Source organism: Juglans regia, chromosome 9 (genome assembly GCF_001411555.2).
Source record: "Juglans regia cultivar Chandler chromosome 9, Walnut 2.0, whole genome shotgun sequence".
NCBI lineage: Eukaryota > Viridiplantae > Streptophyta > Magnoliopsida > Fagales > Juglandaceae > Juglans > Juglans regia.
In genome coordinates, this window is record NC_049909.1 from 21,046,136 (window position 1) to 21,066,945 (window position 20,810).

Here is a 20,810-nt window from a genome sequence, read left to right on the forward strand (position 1 = left end):
TGTTGTTTGGTGTCTTGGTCGTTAATCCTCGTAATAAATTTTGGTCCAAGTTTATTTTTTCGCTGTGATAATTAAATCCAATGGTATCCGTATCTCCTTATATAACATGGTTGTTTACAATTTCCAAAGCAAAAAAGCTGCATTAGCCAAAAGAAGGGAAGAAAACACAAAACAGACCGCTAGAGGAAGGGCTTGAACCTTCGACCTTGTGGTTAACAGCCACACGCTCTAACCAACTGAGCTACTCCAGCTTTATGTTTGCCGTTGCAATCAAATAATAATATAAACTAAAACAATCGTAGATTGTTGAAGTGGGCCAACTAAGAGAGAGTAAACACACATCTAGAGCTGTAATCAAGCCGACCCGAGCCGGGTTTTGACTTTCCGAGCTTGGCTCAACTCAAAATACTTGAGCTTGAGTTTAAGATTTATTTTTTATTCTTTAATTCGAGCTCGAGTTGATAAGCTAAACTCTTAATTCGAATTCGAGTTCGAGCTCGTCCCACAAACAAGTTCGAGTTTAGCCGAGCTCGAGCTCGAATTGTTTATTTTTTGAATAAGATTTAATAATTAATAAATTAAATAAATAACAAATAATAAATCTAATATTGAATTTATACAACTAACAAGTAGAACCTCTATTGAATTATAAAATTTTAAAATTTTTTTATAAATAATTAATATTTAACTAGTTGATATTTATTCAAAATAACAATATATTATATGCCTACATATATTATCAATACATACACTTAATATAATAGCATATATCTATTTCATATATGGTTTCCACATACTAGTATATGAAATTGTTAAATTTTATCAACTAATTATTATACAAATTATAAAATATACCTATGAAGTATATTCACTATATAGACATAAGTATATATATACACATAGGTGTATGTATATATTTATCAATATATGAATGAGTTTTAATTGAGTCGAGCGAACGAGTTGACTCGAGTATAAACGAGCAGGCCTTAACGAGTCTTAGTCGAGTCGAGTTGAGTTTTATCGGATATGTGTAATTTACAAATCGAGTGGGTATCTGCTTTCACGAACGAGTTTTTTTTTCACAAGTCGAGTTCGATTTGAATTTAACCAAGCGAGTACCGAGCAGACTATCGAACAGATTTATTCATTTACAGCCTTACACACAATACATTTCACAACAATATTGTAAGATAATGATATTTTTGTAAAATAATGTTACTTTTATATATAGAGTATTTTATAAAATTACTCATCATTTAACATATTATTGTAAAATGTGTTATGAAAAATATTGTGTATAATTTATTTTTCAAAAATAAAAGCGTTGACAGAGCACAGTAGAAAAATAGGAATATGCAATTTTTGTTAGAAGCTGTGGGCCTTTGACCGTGACAATCATGAAGCCCTTGAACATGAGAATCAATTTAGATCAAATTCATGTTCATTCCTTCATTTCATAACAACGCCCTTCCACTTGAATTCATGCCATGGAGGCACATAGGTAGATAAGACTCTTGATCTAGCTATATATAGTTTTGAGGATTTGGACATCTATCTGATCCGTTGGTTACGGCAGATGGTCATCGCTTTTAATAATTTGTTCCTAGGAATTATATATAATATGTACGTAGTTATATATACTAAATTAAGAAAAATATTTATTTGTTGTCAGTTTTTTCTTGTAAAAATGATTATTTTTTTATTAAAATAAATATATTCTCGTAAAAAATAATCATTTTTATAATAAATAATTCGTTTTACTTTGATATTCTGTGCAGAAATTAATTATGGAAAATCTGTTGGATAGGCGACTCATACACATGTGAATGGGGGGCCATGAGATGGTGGGAATAAGAACATTTCCAAATAATAATAAATAGCTAGCTAGGGGACGTTTTTGTAGGAGTTGTACGCTCACTATATCTAGGTTAACCCCAGCAGCTTAAATTACTGGGGAACCAATAATGGATCTACGATTAGCTATATTACATTATATATGCATCAGCATTAATATTGATAGAGATAGCTAGCTGGTACCCCACGGCCAGTTGTTGCATGTGCGATCAGCTGATGATCACCATGCTGCTAATGCTAGCTAATTTGTTTCATATATTTTCATTGATCATGTCGAACAAGGCGAAGAAAGAAGAAGACAAGACAGTACTACTAGAGCATGCATGCAACACTCGGAGACAAATAAACATCCTCTTCAGCTAGCTGGCTTTGTCAACGACTTACTTTCGCAAATTATCTAGCACCACCGTTATTAATTTGTGGTCACTACTAATTGTGCCGCCCTTGTGTAGCTTGTTCATGTGCTGATCTGAGGTGGTCATTGTTAATAATTTGTTACTTGCACTGATCATGAGGTACGTACTAATTTAATGTTCACGGTGTATTATTCTCATGTCAGCTGCTTCATGTTCTGCATGCATGCATATGCCCCTCATGTCTATATATATAAACAATATTATACTATTTTCTTTTCTCTTTAGTAAGATAAACAAGATACAAATAATGTATTAATCCATGGGATTTAATTCAGGACAATCACATTACATCGGATTAATGAACAAATTAATGCATATACATATATATCAGTCAAGTATCAGTTCTAATTCTTTTACATGAGTCACGTACATATATCGCTTTTGCATCTGATCTCGTACTTAATTGCATTGGTTCGTTTGACAGACATCTATATATACATCCAAGCATATAAATATATATATATATATATATATAGAGAGAGAGAGAGAGAGAGAGAGAAGCTGGTTTTTGTCTTGAGGTATGTTAGTACTGCACACGTGCGCACACGAGTATAATGCTATTACATTTTTATTTGGTTTGAAAAAGTAGGTTAAACTTTTGTTGGATTCATTGGCAATAACCCAAAAAACAAAAAAGCACCAACATAATCATATATAGATGTGCAACTTATTGGATACATCTTGAAAGTAATTGTCAATATCTTTCTTCGATTTGGTTCAATTAATAACGTCGATCGACAAGGACAAAATTAAAATAAATAATAATGAAAGCTTCTCCCATTTTAATTTGTTATAATGGCGCGCGTTGGTCCATACACTTAATTAACAAACTTCGAAACCATATTACTTCATTATTAGCTACATATATTATAAACTTGAGGTTGACTTATTTATTTTTCTCGTCAACGTGAGGTTGACGACATATGTTAATCCAATTTCCATATATGCGATCATGGTGGGGACAAGCTGACACTTGTATCACGTGTTAGACTTTTGCTTCACTTCTTTTCTTTTTTCCATTAAAAAAAAAAAAAAAAAACACCAACTATATATATATATATATATATATATTAACTTTTGACATATATTTACTCTTCGAATGCCTTAACCCTAGGCGAAGAACCGGCCCGATACGACGGAAACTTAACTTGCCGGCACACACAAGCACCAAACACATTTCTACACGTGGCAATCCAGCAAGGCATGAGCTTCTATGGCAAAAAAGCTGCGAGAAGAGGGGCCCTCTGAACGGGGGGTGGGGCCCACTCAAAAGAAACAGCATGCACCCAAATCGTGAGCCTAATGATCGTGGGCTAGCCCACGCCGGACCATGAGCCGCCACGTACTGATTCCCGAACATCATTCCGTTCGGTGGGGCCCGGTCTCCACCACCAGAGGTATAGAAACACACTCTACAGACACCGTTGGATAGACAGCAGCTCGGCCAAAGCTTTTTTTTTTTTTAATAATATTATGCATTTTAAATTTTCTTATTTTAGTTATGATAAATATGACTGCGACTTGATAAAATATAAGGTATAAAAAAATTATTATTTTTATAAAGAAGTATTTGGAGAGGTGTCTCAATCGTATTGTCTAAGGTCGGTTCTTTGGGGTCCAGCTCGTGAAAGCTGCCTTGAGGACAGAATAAAAAATAAGCGAACTAATTATATATAAATTATTAATATAAAATTGGGAACCAACCAATTACCAGCGAGGACTGCTGGTGCGCGTCTTTGATAAATAATAATACTTGGTAAATATTTTACTGCTCAAGAAGCTAAAAAAAGGCTGAGTTCAAGAACTGCACTGTTAATTAATAAAGTTCAAACTTTTTGTGGGGCTCGAAGGTGGGCAATTTTTTGGCCAACTCTTCTACAAAGATATTCAGAGATCAAGTTGTTGTTGGGAAATAACGATAACAATTAAAAAGTGAAAAAAAATACAAGTAATTAAATTATACGAAACGAAATTGTAATGTATTTTCTGTTGATGATTTTATTATCATGTTGATGAATCACAAAATATATTTTAGAGTGAAATTTTACTGTTTGAAATACTCAAGATATACTAAACTGTTCATTAAGCACAATTATAGTGTCACACGACGGAAATTTTAATTCTCATTTTTCTACATTATTCACTCGAGTGGAGTGTCGAACAAGACTCGAATAAACTCTTTGTCTGAGCTTCACTTGAGTCACTTGTCACATGAATATTGAGCAAACTTTTGTCTAGCTCTTTTTCTAACCGCAAACATTGCTAAAAAACTTTTTGGCCAAAACCTCTTTGAAAATACACAAAAAAAATCAAAACACATCCTTATCGGATCAAGTCATCAAATCAGGCTGACATACCAATAAAATCAGAATCCACAAACCCAACAGAAGTCTCTGCTTTTAAAGCAATTCTTGATTTGTGTATTAATAGATAAGTTCAATATAAATCAAGAGTATTTAGAAGATGAGAGTGGTTACTTATCATTCTTTTATTCGTATATAAAACATATTATTTATATCACTTACATGATAAAATTTGATTTGTAATATTAAAATTTATTTATTTTTCAAATCAAATTATGTCACGTAAGCATTTTATTAAATTTATTATCAACACTATTTTGTAAATAGAATTTTTCATAATTAGTTAATTAGTGATAACACCTAATTATATGACAACAGACAATTATATTTTGATAATAAATCCTTCATATTTAACAGTGTGGGAATTGAAATTTTATTATTTTGAATAAATTATTTATACAATTATAGAGTATGCAAATCTCACATTCTTCGTTTGAAAATAGTAAGAAAAGTCTAAGCTCATGCCAAAAAACTAACTTTTTTATGGTAGATTCATATTTTTCAAAAGAAATGTATGAGATTCACATGCACACTCTAAAACGATACGCAGCATTACCCTATTGTTCCTCTACGTTCTCTCTATTTAAAAAAGAAATCAAACCAAAACTTAGTAGGGAAAAATAAATAATATATAATAATTAATTGAGGCTCATCTAGAAGAAGGGATGTAACCTCATAATTATTGATCTGATCGTGTACAACACGCGGTTTACATTGTAGGAGGAGTAACTTTTGAATCTTGACGGGGATGAGGATGGATGTAGAGGTAGCTCAAGGTCACCACCAAAATATCACCCGTTGATGATTACATGTCATCATCACCATAATACACTAATGTCGATTAATTCTATAAGTCGCTTTTTGGTCGTGTCAAGTCCATTTTAAGTAGCCCAACTTATCCTCACCGTCGGATCTTCTTGCATTCATCGTCCTCTCTCTCTCGGCAGCGTCAAAGAACAGAACATTCTTTTCTGGTCTTTTTCAGTTGCTGGTGGGAGGTGCTGGAGGTTGTCACCTCTCTCTCTCTAAATTTCTGTCTTTCTCTGTCTACATTTCTCTCATTATCTTTCTTCCTTTCTTGAGCCACCTTAGCGCCTCCATTTTTTCGCGCAAAGCTTTTGCAGCAATCAAGCTCCCCTTGAAAGGTGAGGAGGGAGAAACTTTGAGAAGGATGGATCATTAGGGCATGTGTTTGTTTTGTTTGTGTTTGCTTCCTATTTAACCCTACCTCTTCTCTGTACTTGCATTCCACATACATCGATCTCCCCTTTTCCCTCACTTTCCTTAACTTTGGTTTTTTTTATTTCATGATATCCTCGGGATCTGCTCTCTCTCTCTCTCCCTCCGTGGATAGTTTTCATGTGGGTACAACAGTTGCGGTTCAGTTCAAATCCCGAGGGTCACTTCAATCCTATGAATCTTTCTTGTTTGCTATTTTCTTGTCCCCTTCCTGTCTGTGTTTCTTTGTCTGGTACTTCAGTTGGTTTGTAAAAGTTAAAAAAGGGTGACGAAAGAAATCTTAAAGTCTTTTGGCTTTAAGCTGATTGGTCGATACGAGGTTGGACACAACCAGATCGGAGGAGTTGTTACATTGGACAGAAAGTGCTGTAAAAGATTTTCAAGGTCGTGTGCGGTCCTTAGCTCTGCTTCTTCTTCTTGATCTTCTTCTTATTGCTAATTTTGGGTTTTCTTTTTGTTATTCATTCTGATCATTTATGTATCCCAACTTAACCGAAGGAGCATAATATTAAATGCTATAATTCATTCCAGAATTAATTGTATCTTTTTTACCATTCAGCTTTCTGTAGAATTCAGTTTTGAGATTACGCCTTGATCATATATGCATGATGCTAGTTGACACAAAAGCGTGCAGTACGTCTTTCTTATTTCTAGGTCTGAGTTGTTTTGCATTTAGATCTCGAGTTATGTATTCATGATTTTCGAACTCTAGAATTCTCTGATAGAGGTGACAACAATGTGGATTTACATGCTTCAAATTGTCCAAAACCCGATCGTACGTACGTAGCTAGAAGAATATATATTTTGGAGTCATGATCATATTGTTCGATCGGTTTTCTGCATTATTAATGTATAATTCATCTCATGATCTACTATGATACGTCCCTTGTTTCATAGGGTAAAGCTAAAGAAATTCTCAATGAAAATTCCTATGTCTGCATGAAACTGATCATGAACGTTTATTTATGAGTGGAATAAAGCTAAGGCCTGATCTATTCAATTAGCTATAGATCCACATGATGGGTAATTAGCAGTGGGGATGCATTAATTTTTTTCGGTGCTTGATGCATGCACTTCATCAATTTTTCTGTATCGATTCCTTTGCCAGCTTTTCCTCTCAGTGCAATTTTAGCTTCTCCTCTCCGCGGGTTTAGTACATTAAACAGTATTTATTATTATTAATTGTGTTTCTACGTACTAAGGCTGCTTCTAATTACTTAAATTTTGGAAGCGAACCCAATATCTTTTATAATATTAGAGCAGCTTCTTAATCTTCCTCCTTTTATATTCTTTTACAGTAGATCCGGTCGCGCGTATGCTAATAGCATTTGGCATAGAATTATTTGCAGGTCTGATCAAGTTCTTGGGAGAAATATGAATGCGTTTTCACATGTTCCTCCAGGCTTTAGATTCCACCCGACAGATGAAGAACTTGTTGATTATTATCTGAGGAAAAAGATGGCGTCTAAAAGGATTGATCTAGACGTCATCAGAGATGTTGATCTTTACAAAATTGAACCGTGGGATCTTCAAGGTATGTACTGCAATTATAGTTTAATATTTATTGACGGAGTTAAGATTTTGGAAAAAGACAGATCATAGCTAGGTTGTATATATTCTCATATCAGCCATGCATTCATATATATTGACCGTTTTTGCTAATTAATTTGGTACAGAACTATGCAAACTTGGAACTGACGATCAGAATGAATGGTATTTCTTTAGCCATAAAGATAAAAAGTATCCAACTGGGACTCGCACAAATAGAGCTACAAAAGCAGGATTCTGGAAAGCTACTGGAAGAGACAAGGCTATTTACTCTAGGCAAAGCTTGATTGGCATGAGAAAAACTTTAGTATTTTATCAAGGACGAGCCCCTAATGGCCAAAAGTCAGATTGGATCATGCATGAGTATCGACTTGAAACAAATGAAAATGGAACCTCTCAGGCAAGTCTTTCTATTTTTTTTTTTCTCTTACCTCAAGCTGAAACTGTTCTAACTATTTACGGTTTATAGGACCAATAGGGCTATTAATTCCTATCACATCCAAAGGGAACCTGAGTATGCATCTGGAGTCCTCAATATGCATAAAAAGAGAGAGGAAAAGGAAAACAAGTTGAAACATACTTTTATAAAAACAAATTCATGTTTTTTATATGTAAGATAGAGAAATATTTTAGTTACCAAGGATTACACAGCAGTAATTCTATAAATTGGCAAGGTTTAATGTGATTCGTCATTCTATAAAGTTTCCAATACGAGAATGATATGAAATGAACATATACCTAGTTGTGTGCATTATATAGATGTATGCATATATGAGGTAATTGAAAGATAATTATTAGTTCTTGATCTCTTCCCTTAATAAGGGAATATAAATAAGTTCTTACGCGATCAATGGTATTTTTCTTTTCCAACCAATAATATCCTTAATTTACATTATATCATATGATCTCAATGCCATATATCTAAGACCCACTATAACAGTATCCTTTCAGTTGCCTAGCTAGTAAAGGAAAAAGGTGCATATATACATCAATGTGTGGGTTTCAAAACCTCATGTACATGAGTTAAAAAACAATGAAATAAGCTAGGTTGCAACGGAAATATAGGCCTTGGAAATGATTGCAGAAAAATGCCATATATATCTGCATGATCGATCGTTACGGCATATATAAGAGGTTAAGAATCTTGGAGCTAGATTGCTTTGCTTCCACCATAATAGTAATACAACAACATGTCATAAATATAAATGCCTAGTTATACCTAACCATGGAGAAACTTTGATCAGTTCTGAAAAGTTAGAATATCAACAGTTGAATGTGATCAGGTGACTCCTGCACTCTACTTAATTGCTATATATTCATTCAATACCAATATCCACAATATCAGAAAATGAACTGCAGGTGATCAAATAACACTGTAACTTCCTCTCTAGTTTTAGTACTGCTTTCATAAACTTAAAAACCGGCTCATTTCACACGCATTTGTTTGCCAAACACTAACGCTCATTAATTTCCCCGAACCTGATTGTTTGTCTTCTAAATTGATGTAATTATGGTGATTGCACCAGGAAGAAGGATGGGTTGTATGCAGAGTGTTCAAGAAGCGAATGACAGCTATGAGGAAAGTGGGCGAGTATGAGTCCCTTTATAACTGGTACAATGAACAGGTCTCATTTGTGCCCGAACTTGATTCCCCAAGGCGAGTTTCTCACCCCTTTAATGCATCCTACGCCCATCACCACCACTATCATCACTGCAAGCAAGAGCCTGATCATCATGATCAGTTGCAATATAATATGCCTCATCATCATCATGATCATGCTTTCCTCCAGCTCCCTCACCTAGAAAGCCCTAAACTTCCACAGTACTCAGCCACCAGCGTAAGTTGTAACTCAAATATAGTTCCCTATGTTGGCTTTGATAGGAACAGTACTGGAAGTGCTTTGCAGTCCTCGAACCTCACGCAAGATCAAGAACAACAACACATGATGCAGATCAAAGCTGGAAATCAGCAGAACATGATCAATTCATTTTACTGTAATAACGAGCAAGCGGTGGAACAGGTGAGCACTGCAGATTGGCGTGTCCTTGACAAATTTGTTGCATCTCAGCTCAGCCATGATCATCTGGATTCTTCCAAGGACACGAATTATTCTAGTGCAGCTCATGTCTTTCATGTGGCTGAACATATGAACATGTTATCCGACAATTATCATGATCACTCCAAAAGACCAGAAATTACCGAGGAGTTTGCCTCCACATCTGCCTCCAGTTGCCAAATTGACCTGTGGAAGTGAAAACGTACGTACAAGATCACGTAGATGATGATGCATGCATACTAATCTCAATAGGGAGTACAGTTTGAAAAACGATCCTGCAGATATGTACATAATAAAACAAAACCGGTATTGCTTTAATTAGCTATTGGACTTTGGATCGGTGGCGCCCTAGCTTTGTGTTGAGTATTGATACAGGGCAACTAGCTAGGTACGTAGACCAGAGTACATATACCTACGACAAATAAAATATTAGTGCTTAATCTACGTGAACTTATGCTCGAGATCAGCTGCTGGATCGAACTATCTCCAATATCAGAGAATATTGAATATTGTAATTAATTTCCCTTAATACTACAAATATGAGCTTAATCTGCATGATCTGCATGGGAAGGTTTATTAATTTATATGTAACTCTTGCCTTGTTATGTAACCGGGCAAGCATCTTATAAATTTATGCAAGAAGTATTTATAATTTGCGATAGTTAATAATTAATTGATGGGGGAAAAAAAAAAAGTTCCGTCTTAATTTTATTCTTGGTCCATGCAGACAATTACGTACGTACATGACCTAGCTAAAATTAATCAGAAACCACAGAAAATTAATGTGAAAGGCGCTATGCATGAATTCAATTAATTTCCAGTCCTATTCAAGAATTAGTCCTCGATCTCAACTGTACGTCTTTTTTTTCGTAGATATTGTCTATTTTATAAAAAAAAAAAAAATCTTTTATTGTTGTATATTGCATCATTAGACTTTACATTATTGCAAATTAATATACCCCCGTCAATTATTGACGCAGTACTACAAGAAATATATTAAGGCAGCATTTTCCGATGATTTTATTTTTAACGTAACAAAATCACCGCTGATAATGCCATGAATTGCGACGATTACTACTCTCTCTCTCTCTCTCTCTCTCTCTCTCTATATATATAGATATATATATGTACGTCACTGCTATTTTACATCGCAAAATAAGCAGATGTGACTTATATATCAATATATATTATGTGCTATTTTAAAAGCTAGCTAGCTAGCAGTGAAATTCAAAACATGCAACTTAGAATTTAATGGTGCAAGTGACAAAATAAATTCAATTCTTGATATAAGTCACACACACACACACACACACACACACACACACACATATATATATATATGTGACTTATATCAATGTGTACGAGGGAATTTCAACTTTCATTAACATGACGACCTTTCCAAATTTTTTTAAATATCTAAAAACAATATTAATCAAACCAGCTCTCATAAAAATTTTAATTTATCTGAACAAACCTTTCAAAAAAAAATTTAATATCTAAACAAAATTTATTTATCCTAACAATTAAATTATCATTCTACCAACCCGCTTTCATTAAAAAGGTACCCAATACAATAACATTTTCAAGAAATCTAATATTGTATTTCCCGACAAATTAAGCAATATTATAGGATAATTTTTCTCTTTATTTTGTTTTTCTCAACCACTATATATAGGATATTGATCATTCACGCCCAGAAGAAAGACTTTCATGTTGTTCCAAAAGTACATCATTTACATGCATGTACAGAATGGAATATTGAAAAGTGTACATGTAGAGATCAATTTTCTCCGAATACACGCCTAACTAGTGACTATTTGGAGACCTTCAATCCATCGCTCGCGTGTATACACACACACACACACACACACACACACATGGCGCTAAAGATCATATTTGGTTAGGGAGTATTTATTTTGTGTGAAAATATCATCACTTGTCCAAAAATTTAAACTACTGATAAGAGATAATTAAATTTTATTAATTATATTTATGTCTTAATATTTTGGATTGGAATTATTGCCGTATATGTACCTGCTAATTAATGCTTCTGCTGGGAATGATGCATGCACTCGTGAAATTAATTATAAGGATGATCAGTTGCCTATGAAGAGTAGCGAACACAGAATTAAAATCCAGACACACGTACTAGAACAAAAAATAGTATAGTGGTTACTATGGTTTCACAGTTCCAATCAACTAATTAATTTCATGTTCATTCGCATGCATGTTGAAATTATATATAAATACGTAAACATTAATTAAATAACCCCCTAGAGATCAACATTGAAATTTTGAATTCAATCATACAGTACATCATGAGTAATTAATTACGATGTAGATTTCCGAAAGACTTTCTATCTTTTGCCCGGCCCAATGCATACCTGTGCCGGAGGTTAGCTGTAAAATTAAACCAAAAGCCATTGGCACGAAAATAGTACTGTTTCTCCCATAGGTTTGATACTTGAACTAAGTCAAAGCTAGCTACTCAGAGCTTATATACGGAGATATATAGATCTCAAACTTCAACCATGCATCCAGGATTTTACCGTACAGGAAAATATTTTGACGTAAATAGCATAACGAGAACAAAAAATGATCAGGTACGTACCCACCTCAGCTTTCAAGGATGAGCTACAGTTAGAGGGTGGAGGATATTGCCCGCATTTCACCGCACCTTAAGTATCGAGATAGATATGCATATATAGACATGTATATGTGAATAGATAGTACATATAATATATATATATATATATATGTGTGTGTGTGTGTGTTTGTCTCAGAACTTACCTGGGATTAAATAGCAACAGGAGGGCGATGAAAGTTCAAACCTGTTATAAATGTTGGAACTAATTATGAATAAGAAAAGGATATTGGTTGTATGAATGCTGAATACGGAGAATCTTCTTAATTACTTGGGTTGAAGTCAAGCATGAAAGTTCCTTTTTGCGCAATGAGAACTTCGCATGAGATCACATAACAATTGGACGCGCATGCTTTCCAGGACTCATAATGCATCAGCTGATCTTGCTTAGAGAGAGAGAGAATGCTTGAGAGGACTCCTCATGGAAAAAGGTGTTGAGGGTCATGAATGCTAGCTTCTTTCTCATCCAGTTTGACCCAATTATACTCTTTTCTCATTAGGGTTTTGTAAACTTTGTTCACAATGTTTCTTAGCTGTATCCTCGCACCACTTATGATATAAGGAATAATGTCAGATGGGTTCAATCAACGTCGTGTTTTGCACGTCTTTGAATTGGATTCACCTGCATATTTAAGCAAACACTAAAAATGAGGGGTCTTGGTGGTGGTCAGGGAGTCTCTGATCCTATCTCTTTAGTAGTTCATGCGTAAGCTTAGATGAATCAGAGAGTTCTTCGTATTTGGAGATCGACTTTTATACTAGACTTTGGTAGGGACAGCTCATCCCTGACTTTGTGGAACCTAGGTCATTTTCACTGTTCATTTGTCAGAATTCTTTAATATGGCGTGAATTCTAGGGCGGCTTCATTAATGCAGTGTGGAGTCCGGATAGTGGTGCCATTAATGAGGTGTGGCTCCCCGACTTCTCTTCCTCTCCTTTGCCTTTCTTAACTTCAATCTCTATGGCTCCCAAGAAGACTGTTCAACCCAAGATTCTCAGGGAACTAGACTAGCTCGAGGTTCACACCACGAGACAATTTTACATTGGACACAATTGGCATTCAAATGTGACCCCTAAGTTCTTATCGTCACTGGCTTCCACCTTTCATGTCCCGGAGAAGGTGATTTTTTAGGCTCCTAGACCTCGTGAGGGGGCTATCGACGATGAGGGTTATGCTTCGAAGGTTGCCTTCCCTAGCATGTTCTCTTGCAGGCTGAGGTTGCCCTTCCCTCATCCTTTTCGCGACCTACTAGATCGCCTCGCATTGACCCCTTCTCAACTCCACCTAAATGCTTAAAGGATCTTGATGTGTTGTTGCATTCTCTAGCGGCAAGCTTTGTCGGAATCAGACTCGAAGCACGTTGACCTTATTGGTCGCGAGTTTCTCCTGACCTATAACCTCATAAAGCATGAGGGAAATATTTACAGTTTCAGGGCGATGCACGCCCTCATTTCTTTGAAATCGCGTTATTGCAAAGTTAATTATTGGACTCCCAAGTTTTTCTTCATGTTTGACCGTGGGTGGGAATTTTCGGTTAGGCAGGTGAATCGCCGCGAGTTACTCGTTCGGACCATATGGAGGGTGGTTCCTGACGACAAAGTGGTACGGCCGAAGGCCTCTCCTGAGGAGCTATGTCGTATTGTGCTGGTCAAAGAATGGGTACAGAAACACCCATTCGATGTCCTCTCGAAGGCTCTCCTTAGAGAGGAAAACATAATGGTCTTTTTACCTCCTCTCAATCATACTGTTTTCGACGACCGCACCATTCCCATGCAACCCAAAGCCACATTTGCTTGGAAGCGTTCGGCAAGCCCTCCTCCCGCAGGCAAGGGGAAGAAAATTTGCATACGGGTTGCTAGGACCGACAACAGTCTAGTGTCCCCTCAATTTCCTTTGGGGCAATCATCAGTGCCGATTGAGGTACGATGTCCTCCACCATTTTCTTTGGGGCAATCATCGGTCCCTCGTGGGCTTGCTTTATATGCTGATGGGGGGAAAAACTCCTTACAAGTTCCATTTTGTGCCAGGAAAATGGGAGGAGAGAGTACATGTGGGTTCCCACTGCCATAGCCAAGCCCAAAACAAGCACTTTACCATGCGCATTGTTGCAGTATGTATTATGAATAATTAAGGGGTTCATTAGAATATGTTTACGGACTTATAAGATCATGTGCACTCCCATCTTTTGTTGTGAAGATCGAGTCGTAACTACTGCAGTATTAATTAGATAGAGGACACATTGAGCAGTGTTTGAAACGAGAGAGTGGAGATCATCTAATTTTACGGTCTTGCTGATCTTTATGCTCCCAATATTGGAATTATTTTCGAGAATTTGCGAACAGATCGAACAAGAAGAACCTTAACGCAAACTTTTAAGCACATGAAGATGAGACGTACTATATATGGTGTGCTTGAAGGCCTAGGGGCCTAGAAAATCCTTTTGCTTAGTTATTTTGCAATTTAATATATATCTTGGAACTTATCCCCACCCCAAAAAAAAAAAAATAATAAATAAATAAATTACTAGCTAGTCAGCATGCATGTGAGGCTTCCTAATTAGCTCTCCATATCCCAAAGGACCCAAACGAACGTCCACTGTTTCCGGAGTCTGGACTTCATGATGATCATAATTTTCTGATTATATTGTCTTCTTTGAAATTAATTTCTCAATTGGGCTTACGATGATGCCCAAGTAGATACTATATATCAACATGATATACCATCTACCCTATAATAATGGCTTAATTTGACACACAATCATTTTATTATTTTATTGTTTCCCTTGCTTGAACTAGATGACAGCTCAATTAGTTGAGGGGCTTGGAGGATACATATTCGATCCCCCTATATATTGAGAATTGTTGGGGGGGCAACCATGCATGCATATATAAAGGAGACAACAGAATATTTGCTTGTTGATTGATGTCTCACTTTTTGTGTTTAATTTGCGTGGTTGTGCTCGCTTGTCCACTTTGAAAAAGGAGAAGAAGTAAAGGATAAGCAACTTTTGATTCTTTTGTTTCTGCGATAGATCATGGCTCCATGTGAAACAAATATAAATTTTTGCGACAAGTCAAAGCCGCCGCAAAAAAACAATGATTTCGCACAAAATTTCATTGCAGATTCTCTCTCCGATGGTGATCATAGAGAGCAGGTTTTATATCCTATATTACTAACAATGCCAAATTAATGTAATCTATTCACAGGTACAGCTTGAAGGATTAGATGCCCTAAAGTATCAGAACCAGATAATGCCTACAATCTGGGGTGGGTCAATGTCTATACTGCACGACTTTAAAATTTGAAGATGGCTATATCTTTGGCCAGATTCTCAAGCGCTCCAACTTACATGGCCAGCCCTCCAAATTCGGCCAAGATATACAAGGAACCATTTGAGAATGGCGTGCAGGTCTAATGATGAGATGTTCAGTACATACTACACTTGCATGCCTTATCTGCCTTATTATTAGCTTTGATTACTGTAGTGGTAGGTACCAAAAAGTCTTTATTCAACTATCTATGCCAGAAAAACTGGCCACTTTATGTGCATATTCCCACTATTCCGCACAAACCAGGAGTCCCATTTAATTTGTGTAGTGTAATGAAGAAGTCAAAACATTTCTGAGGCTGGGAATTTGATCTTGAAAGTTGCTATTCGTAGAGTCTGGAAACAGGGCATCGAATACAAAGGAAATATGTTGGTATATGCAATGGTGCCTGGGGGAGAAGAATTTAAGGCTTGAATGTTGAACTGAATTGAATTAAGTTGAGTTGAATTAAGTTGAGATAATAAAATATTATTAGAATATTATTTTTTTAATATTGTTATTATTTTAAAATTTGAAAAAGTTAAATTGTTTATTATATTTTGTATTGGAATTTGAAAAAATTATAATGATGAATTGAGATGAATTTAATAACCAAACAAAGCCCGGTCATTTTTCCTAACGAATAATGGGGAATCAATTTAGTCATACAATCTAAAGGAGTTCAGATACTTGTGTTTCTTTACTTGTTATGGCCGATCCATCACTGCACTTTTCCACTTGACACCTTTAGGGACTGCACATGCTCAACCACAATGAAGCAATGAAAGAACGTCTAAAACATGCCAGCAATGTCCGCTTGCACATTGTTTCTCACCACTTCTCACTTCTCAAAACAGAGATGGTATTGGCAGATACAATCTACGGCAATCATAGAGCAGTTAAACAAAACTGTTCTGATTGTTTATACAACTAAATACATTCATCCCCCTGTTCCATATGACTTTTGTAGGTGTTGCATCCAGAGGTTACATTTTGCACTGAATTTTCAATATCCCATATGGATCTGTCTGCAACTAAGCTATTTAATTCCCTATCAAGATTGAGTCTTGATATTATTTTGCATCACAAAGACCACTTGCTTCATCACAGAAACCATCCCGGTCAAGCAGTTTCTGTGGTGGAGCACTTAACAGCGGAGAAGATGGGGTACCATAAGCATTGCGTCGACTGTTCCCACAACCTAAGCTTACTCTGGTGCTAACCCCTGTAATAGGATTTGTGCCAGTTGCATATTTGCAAAGAGCCTACACCATAAAATCCAAATATTTCTAAGTTAATTATGAAATACTAACCAAAAGGGTAAATTGATAGTTTGGATACTAATAAATTCCATCAAATATTTTGCAAGAAAACCAACAAATGACATTCACAAAAGAAAAATTCTACTTATCATTCCCTACACCACACACCAACATGTGATTTTTCATTTTTGTCCTTATATTTAAGCGCACACATATTGATGTGTAAACATGTGTGTTTAAATAAAATGACAAAAATCACAAATCATATATTGGTGTGTAGTGTGAGGATGATGAGTAGCATTTCTCTTCACAAAAGCTGCATAGCAACATCATCGACCAAAATGAATGAGACTGGCTGTTTTAGTCACTTTTACCTTTGTAAAAATTATTCAAAACAGTAAGCTGATATATATGCCACGTATTTGATATTCTGTGTTAATACTTTTCTTGGCCTTCTTGCTTAGATGATCAAGAGCAATCACAACAATATCAAGGTTCTCATATTACCAGCTTCAAGAACTAATAATTATGCCCATTATTTTGGAATTTGCAATATGTTTGAACTGTTTGATGCCTACTGTTTATTAATTAAAAGACTTCTACACATCCTCTAAAACATGAACTGAGAGATACTTTATTATATGCACTCTTTCAGCCTTCATCTTACTTTAGAAGCCCAATCAATTTCAAACTAATGTACAGATTCTTTCCAGCCACTCTGGCTACTTAATTAGAGGACTGAATGGTTTCATATACAGCATTCTCTTTGGGTAGAGATGTATAATTCAACAAGGTTAATCCACAACTATTCCTACTATCTTGACACGATCAGGGGAACCACATTATTTGATGGTTTTAATCTTCCCATCTACTTAATAGCAAGAAGAAAAATCCTAAACAGTATAGTGACATAGAACAACATAAGTTAGTGGGAAGAAAGCTAGAAATAGAACAAGATAACCTAATGCATAAGACATATATTACAAAACCTGCTTCTGTGGAAGGTCCAAGACAGCATCGCTGAAATCAGCACCTTCTACAAGTGCTCCCCCTAGGTCACTGCGGGTAAGCACCGATCTAACGAGCACGGCATTTGTGAGATTCGCTTCATTCAACACCTAAAGATGGAATCAAAATCCACAGATTTGCATGATTCATCAATATTTTCTGAATCAATCTACCGAATGTTGAAAACTAGTTTATCATGCTTTATTACCATGCGGTCCATCAATGTGTCACTCAAATCCGCACCTGTGAGTCATGACCAATGTAGAAAAAAAAAGTCAGCAAATGATCAGTAAAGCAAAAATAGAAAAAAAGCCCATAATATGGGCCTGGCCAGGCCCATGGACAGCCCAAGATTAAATAAAATCTTCTTCTACAAGTCATTTTTCCTGTATGTTTGAAGCTCTAAATTTGCATTTGCATGGTTCTGTTACTTCATGGTTCTATTTATCAATTCAAGAGTTTCTGTTTCCATATGTTTCATACCATTACTTGTTAAATGACAATGAGCTAGATTACCCGTAAAATTGGCTTTGTATGCCACAGCCTTCTCAAGATATGCACCATTGAATGTCGAACCACTAAAATCAGATTCCCTCATATCGGCAGATGTGAAATTGGCTCTTCTGTATGAGTCAATGAGAATCATTATAAACACGTGTTTACACTAAGAAATATTACTCATAAAATTACTGTCAGTTGGCCACCGAACAGACCACTTAGAACAAATTTAGGATGCCCTCTTCTTGTGTGAGACTGTTTATTTTCTCTATAATGATAACATTAATACAAGAGAAATATTTTAGGCACAAATAGATCATACAAAAGTAAACTCAAAAAGTGACGTGCCTTGATATGGTATGTTAAATTGTAAAATTACTTTTATCGTAAAGTAAATCTAGCAAATCATATAAAGTTATGTCAGTTTGTAAATTTACTTTTGTATATAATTCGTATCTCTTCTCTACATACTAAGGAAAAGATGGAATATGGGTATAGATTTCGTAAAGATGGAATATGGGTATGGATTTGGTAAAACTTGAACTTTTATTTCCTACATTTCTTTTCAAATTATAGGTGGGAAAAAAAAGATTGCAACTTTAATTACTCGACGCCTAAACCGTGACACTTTCTTCTGTTTTGAAAATGGGATATTGTTTCATAAAGAACCAAGAGTACGAAGAATTAAATAGATATAACTCCAGTTCATTTCGCAACAACTGGTTCTAGATTCTGCGCTACCTATTGCATTGCATTCGTAACGAAACGGAGATGGAAATTACCTGAAATTCTCATTCACATGTACTGCTTTCCTGCATGACAGCAAACAGTGAGTCTCAACTACAATCAGAACCCAAAAGTTTTGGCCAAATATACGTTCATCATCAAGGAAATGTACCTGAGATCAGCAGAACCAAACTGGGCCGCTGATCCTATCCCGAATTCGCCACGAGTATTTGCTTCAAACTTGTTGAGAACAGCAAGAGCAGACATGTTGGAGCTGAAGGTAATAATCGCAGCAGCCAGTGCGGTTGAAACCAGTTTGCTCCATTTCTTTGACTCTGATTTCGCAACCGAGTGCCTTGTTTCAGAGTAATCTTCCTTTTCAAGCAAAATTCAGTAAGCTATGAATTACATGTTGATAATGGTAACTCAATATCCTAGAGCCGATGGAGAATAAATATATTATATATTAATTGTACTCACCGTGAAAAGATTTTCTCTTCGAGTCTATCTGACTGACAATTACAAAAGGCTTTGCGAGAGATTGCAGAGTGGAAGGAACCTTTGAATTCGATGAAGAAATATTGCCGAGGGATTTTATGGATAGTGGGGAGATAGGGGAGAGTGCCATTTTCTTTTGTTCTGCGGAGACGCAAGAAACACAGATGAGGGAATACTGTGACGAAAAGGAGGGGATTCAGGTGAGATGTTCCTTTCCCCTTATCCACTTATTTTGCAAGCAGAGGATTGGTCGAGATGGGCACACGTACGTGTTTCTTTTGGCTTCGGTCTTTTAGGCCAGTTTGGCGGTTCTGTAGATGTTTAGATAAAGTTAAAATTAAATTGTGAATTGTAATATTTTGAGAATTTTATTAAAATGAATTTAATTTTTTTAAGTTAAAATGAGTTTAATTTTTTAAGTTAAAATGTATGAAATAAATTAAAATAAGTTTAATTTTTTATGAAAACTTGAAAAATAATAAATCTTATCAATAATTAGTTTGAGATGAGTTGAGCTTTGTCCAATAACTAAACATAATCTTACAAAATTATTAAATAGTTTTAAAAGTTGTTTAATGAAAAAACTAGGTTGTTAGTATTTCATATTAAACTACTTTTTATCTTAAATAAGTTAAAAAATATATATTTGAGAAAAAATATTGTTAAAAGTGTTTTTCCAGATAATGTAGAATGTAGTACTAATTTTAAAAAAATTGTCAATAGATGAAAATACCTATACAATTTTCAAACTTTAAAAAATATGGTCATAATTAAAAAAAAAATTAAATTATCGTCATTTCTATCTTAGAAAATATTTTTTTAATTTATTTATAAACACATGTAACATATTTGAAAGTGTTCATATGCATGGTTTTCAAACAATAAATAACTTTTCAATAATAAAACTTATGACTTGAACTATAAGTCTTAAAACCAAAATTTATATTTCTTTTATTAGAATCCTATACATGCACTTAATTTTTCGAGTTTTACAACATTGCATTGCCTATACCTCTTCATATTTTTCTGTAAGGGGATTTTCTCATCACTCATAAATTTACTAGGTGCTCGATCGAGAGTAATTGACTTCGTTTCGATACCTGGCCTCAGGATCCAAATTTGCCCATGAAAAAACTTACCTATAAGGGAAAGTAAGCAATAATGGCTGATGGGATGAACAACCTAATGCCTCTGGGCCGCATCCCACTCATGGAGACTCATACATGGCAGAACGGGAAAGACTGAGAACTTTTGATCTTTTGAATAAAGCGATGCAGAGGCACTGTAACGCCCCGGTCCCGCACGGGTCGGAGAGTTACTTCCTAGCACTTAAACTCACATTCCAACAATATAAAAAAAAAAAAAAAAACTCCAAATTCCCAATATCA

At 35.4% G+C, this 20,810-nt stretch overlaps 2 protein-coding genes and 1 non-coding gene across 4 annotated transcripts; 1 reads left to right on the forward strand and 2 right to left on the reverse strand.

Moving 5' to 3' along the window:
- Nucleotides 1-177: 177 nt before the first annotated feature.
- TRNAN-GUU lies at nucleotides 178-251 on the reverse strand. The gene has a single exon. It is a non-coding gene; the product is annotated as a tRNA-Asn (tRNA).
- A 5,582-nt stretch (nucleotides 252-5,833) lies between these two features.
- Nucleotides 5,834-10,033, forward strand: LOC109008693 (NAC domain-containing protein 7-like). Its single transcript, XM_018988883.2, has 4 exons — nucleotides 5,834-6,256; nucleotides 7,222-7,406; nucleotides 7,549-7,820; nucleotides 8,947-10,033. The coding sequence occupies exons 2-4, from the start codon at nucleotides 7,247-7,249 to the stop codon at nucleotides 9,673-9,675; spliced, it is 1,161 nt and encodes a 386-aa protein (XP_018844428.1). The 5' UTR covers nucleotides 5,834-6,256; nucleotides 7,222-7,246; the 3' UTR covers nucleotides 9,676-10,033.
- A 6,171-nt stretch (nucleotides 10,034-16,204) lies between these two features.
- On the reverse strand, nucleotides 16,205-19,685 carry LOC109008692 (thylakoid lumenal protein TL20.3, chloroplastic). Of its 2 annotated transcripts, none has more exons than XM_018988880.2 (7): nucleotides 19,405-19,685; nucleotides 19,097-19,295; nucleotides 18,981-19,010; nucleotides 18,217-18,323; nucleotides 17,909-17,943; nucleotides 17,682-17,810; nucleotides 16,205-16,695 (listed from the first exon to the last, which is right to left on the reverse strand). In XM_018988880.2, the coding sequence occupies exons 1-7, from the start codon at nucleotides 19,550-19,552 to the stop codon at nucleotides 16,504-16,506; spliced, it is 840 nt and encodes a 279-aa protein (XP_018844425.1). In that variant the 5' UTR covers nucleotides 19,553-19,685; the 3' UTR covers nucleotides 16,205-16,503. The 2 variants fall into 2 exon arrangements, with proteins under 2 accessions (XP_018844425.1, XP_018844427.1); XM_018988882.2 differs by having other exon boundaries at nucleotides 19,097-19,299; nucleotides 19,405-19,615.
- Nucleotides 19,686-20,810: the final 1,125 nt, after the last annotated feature.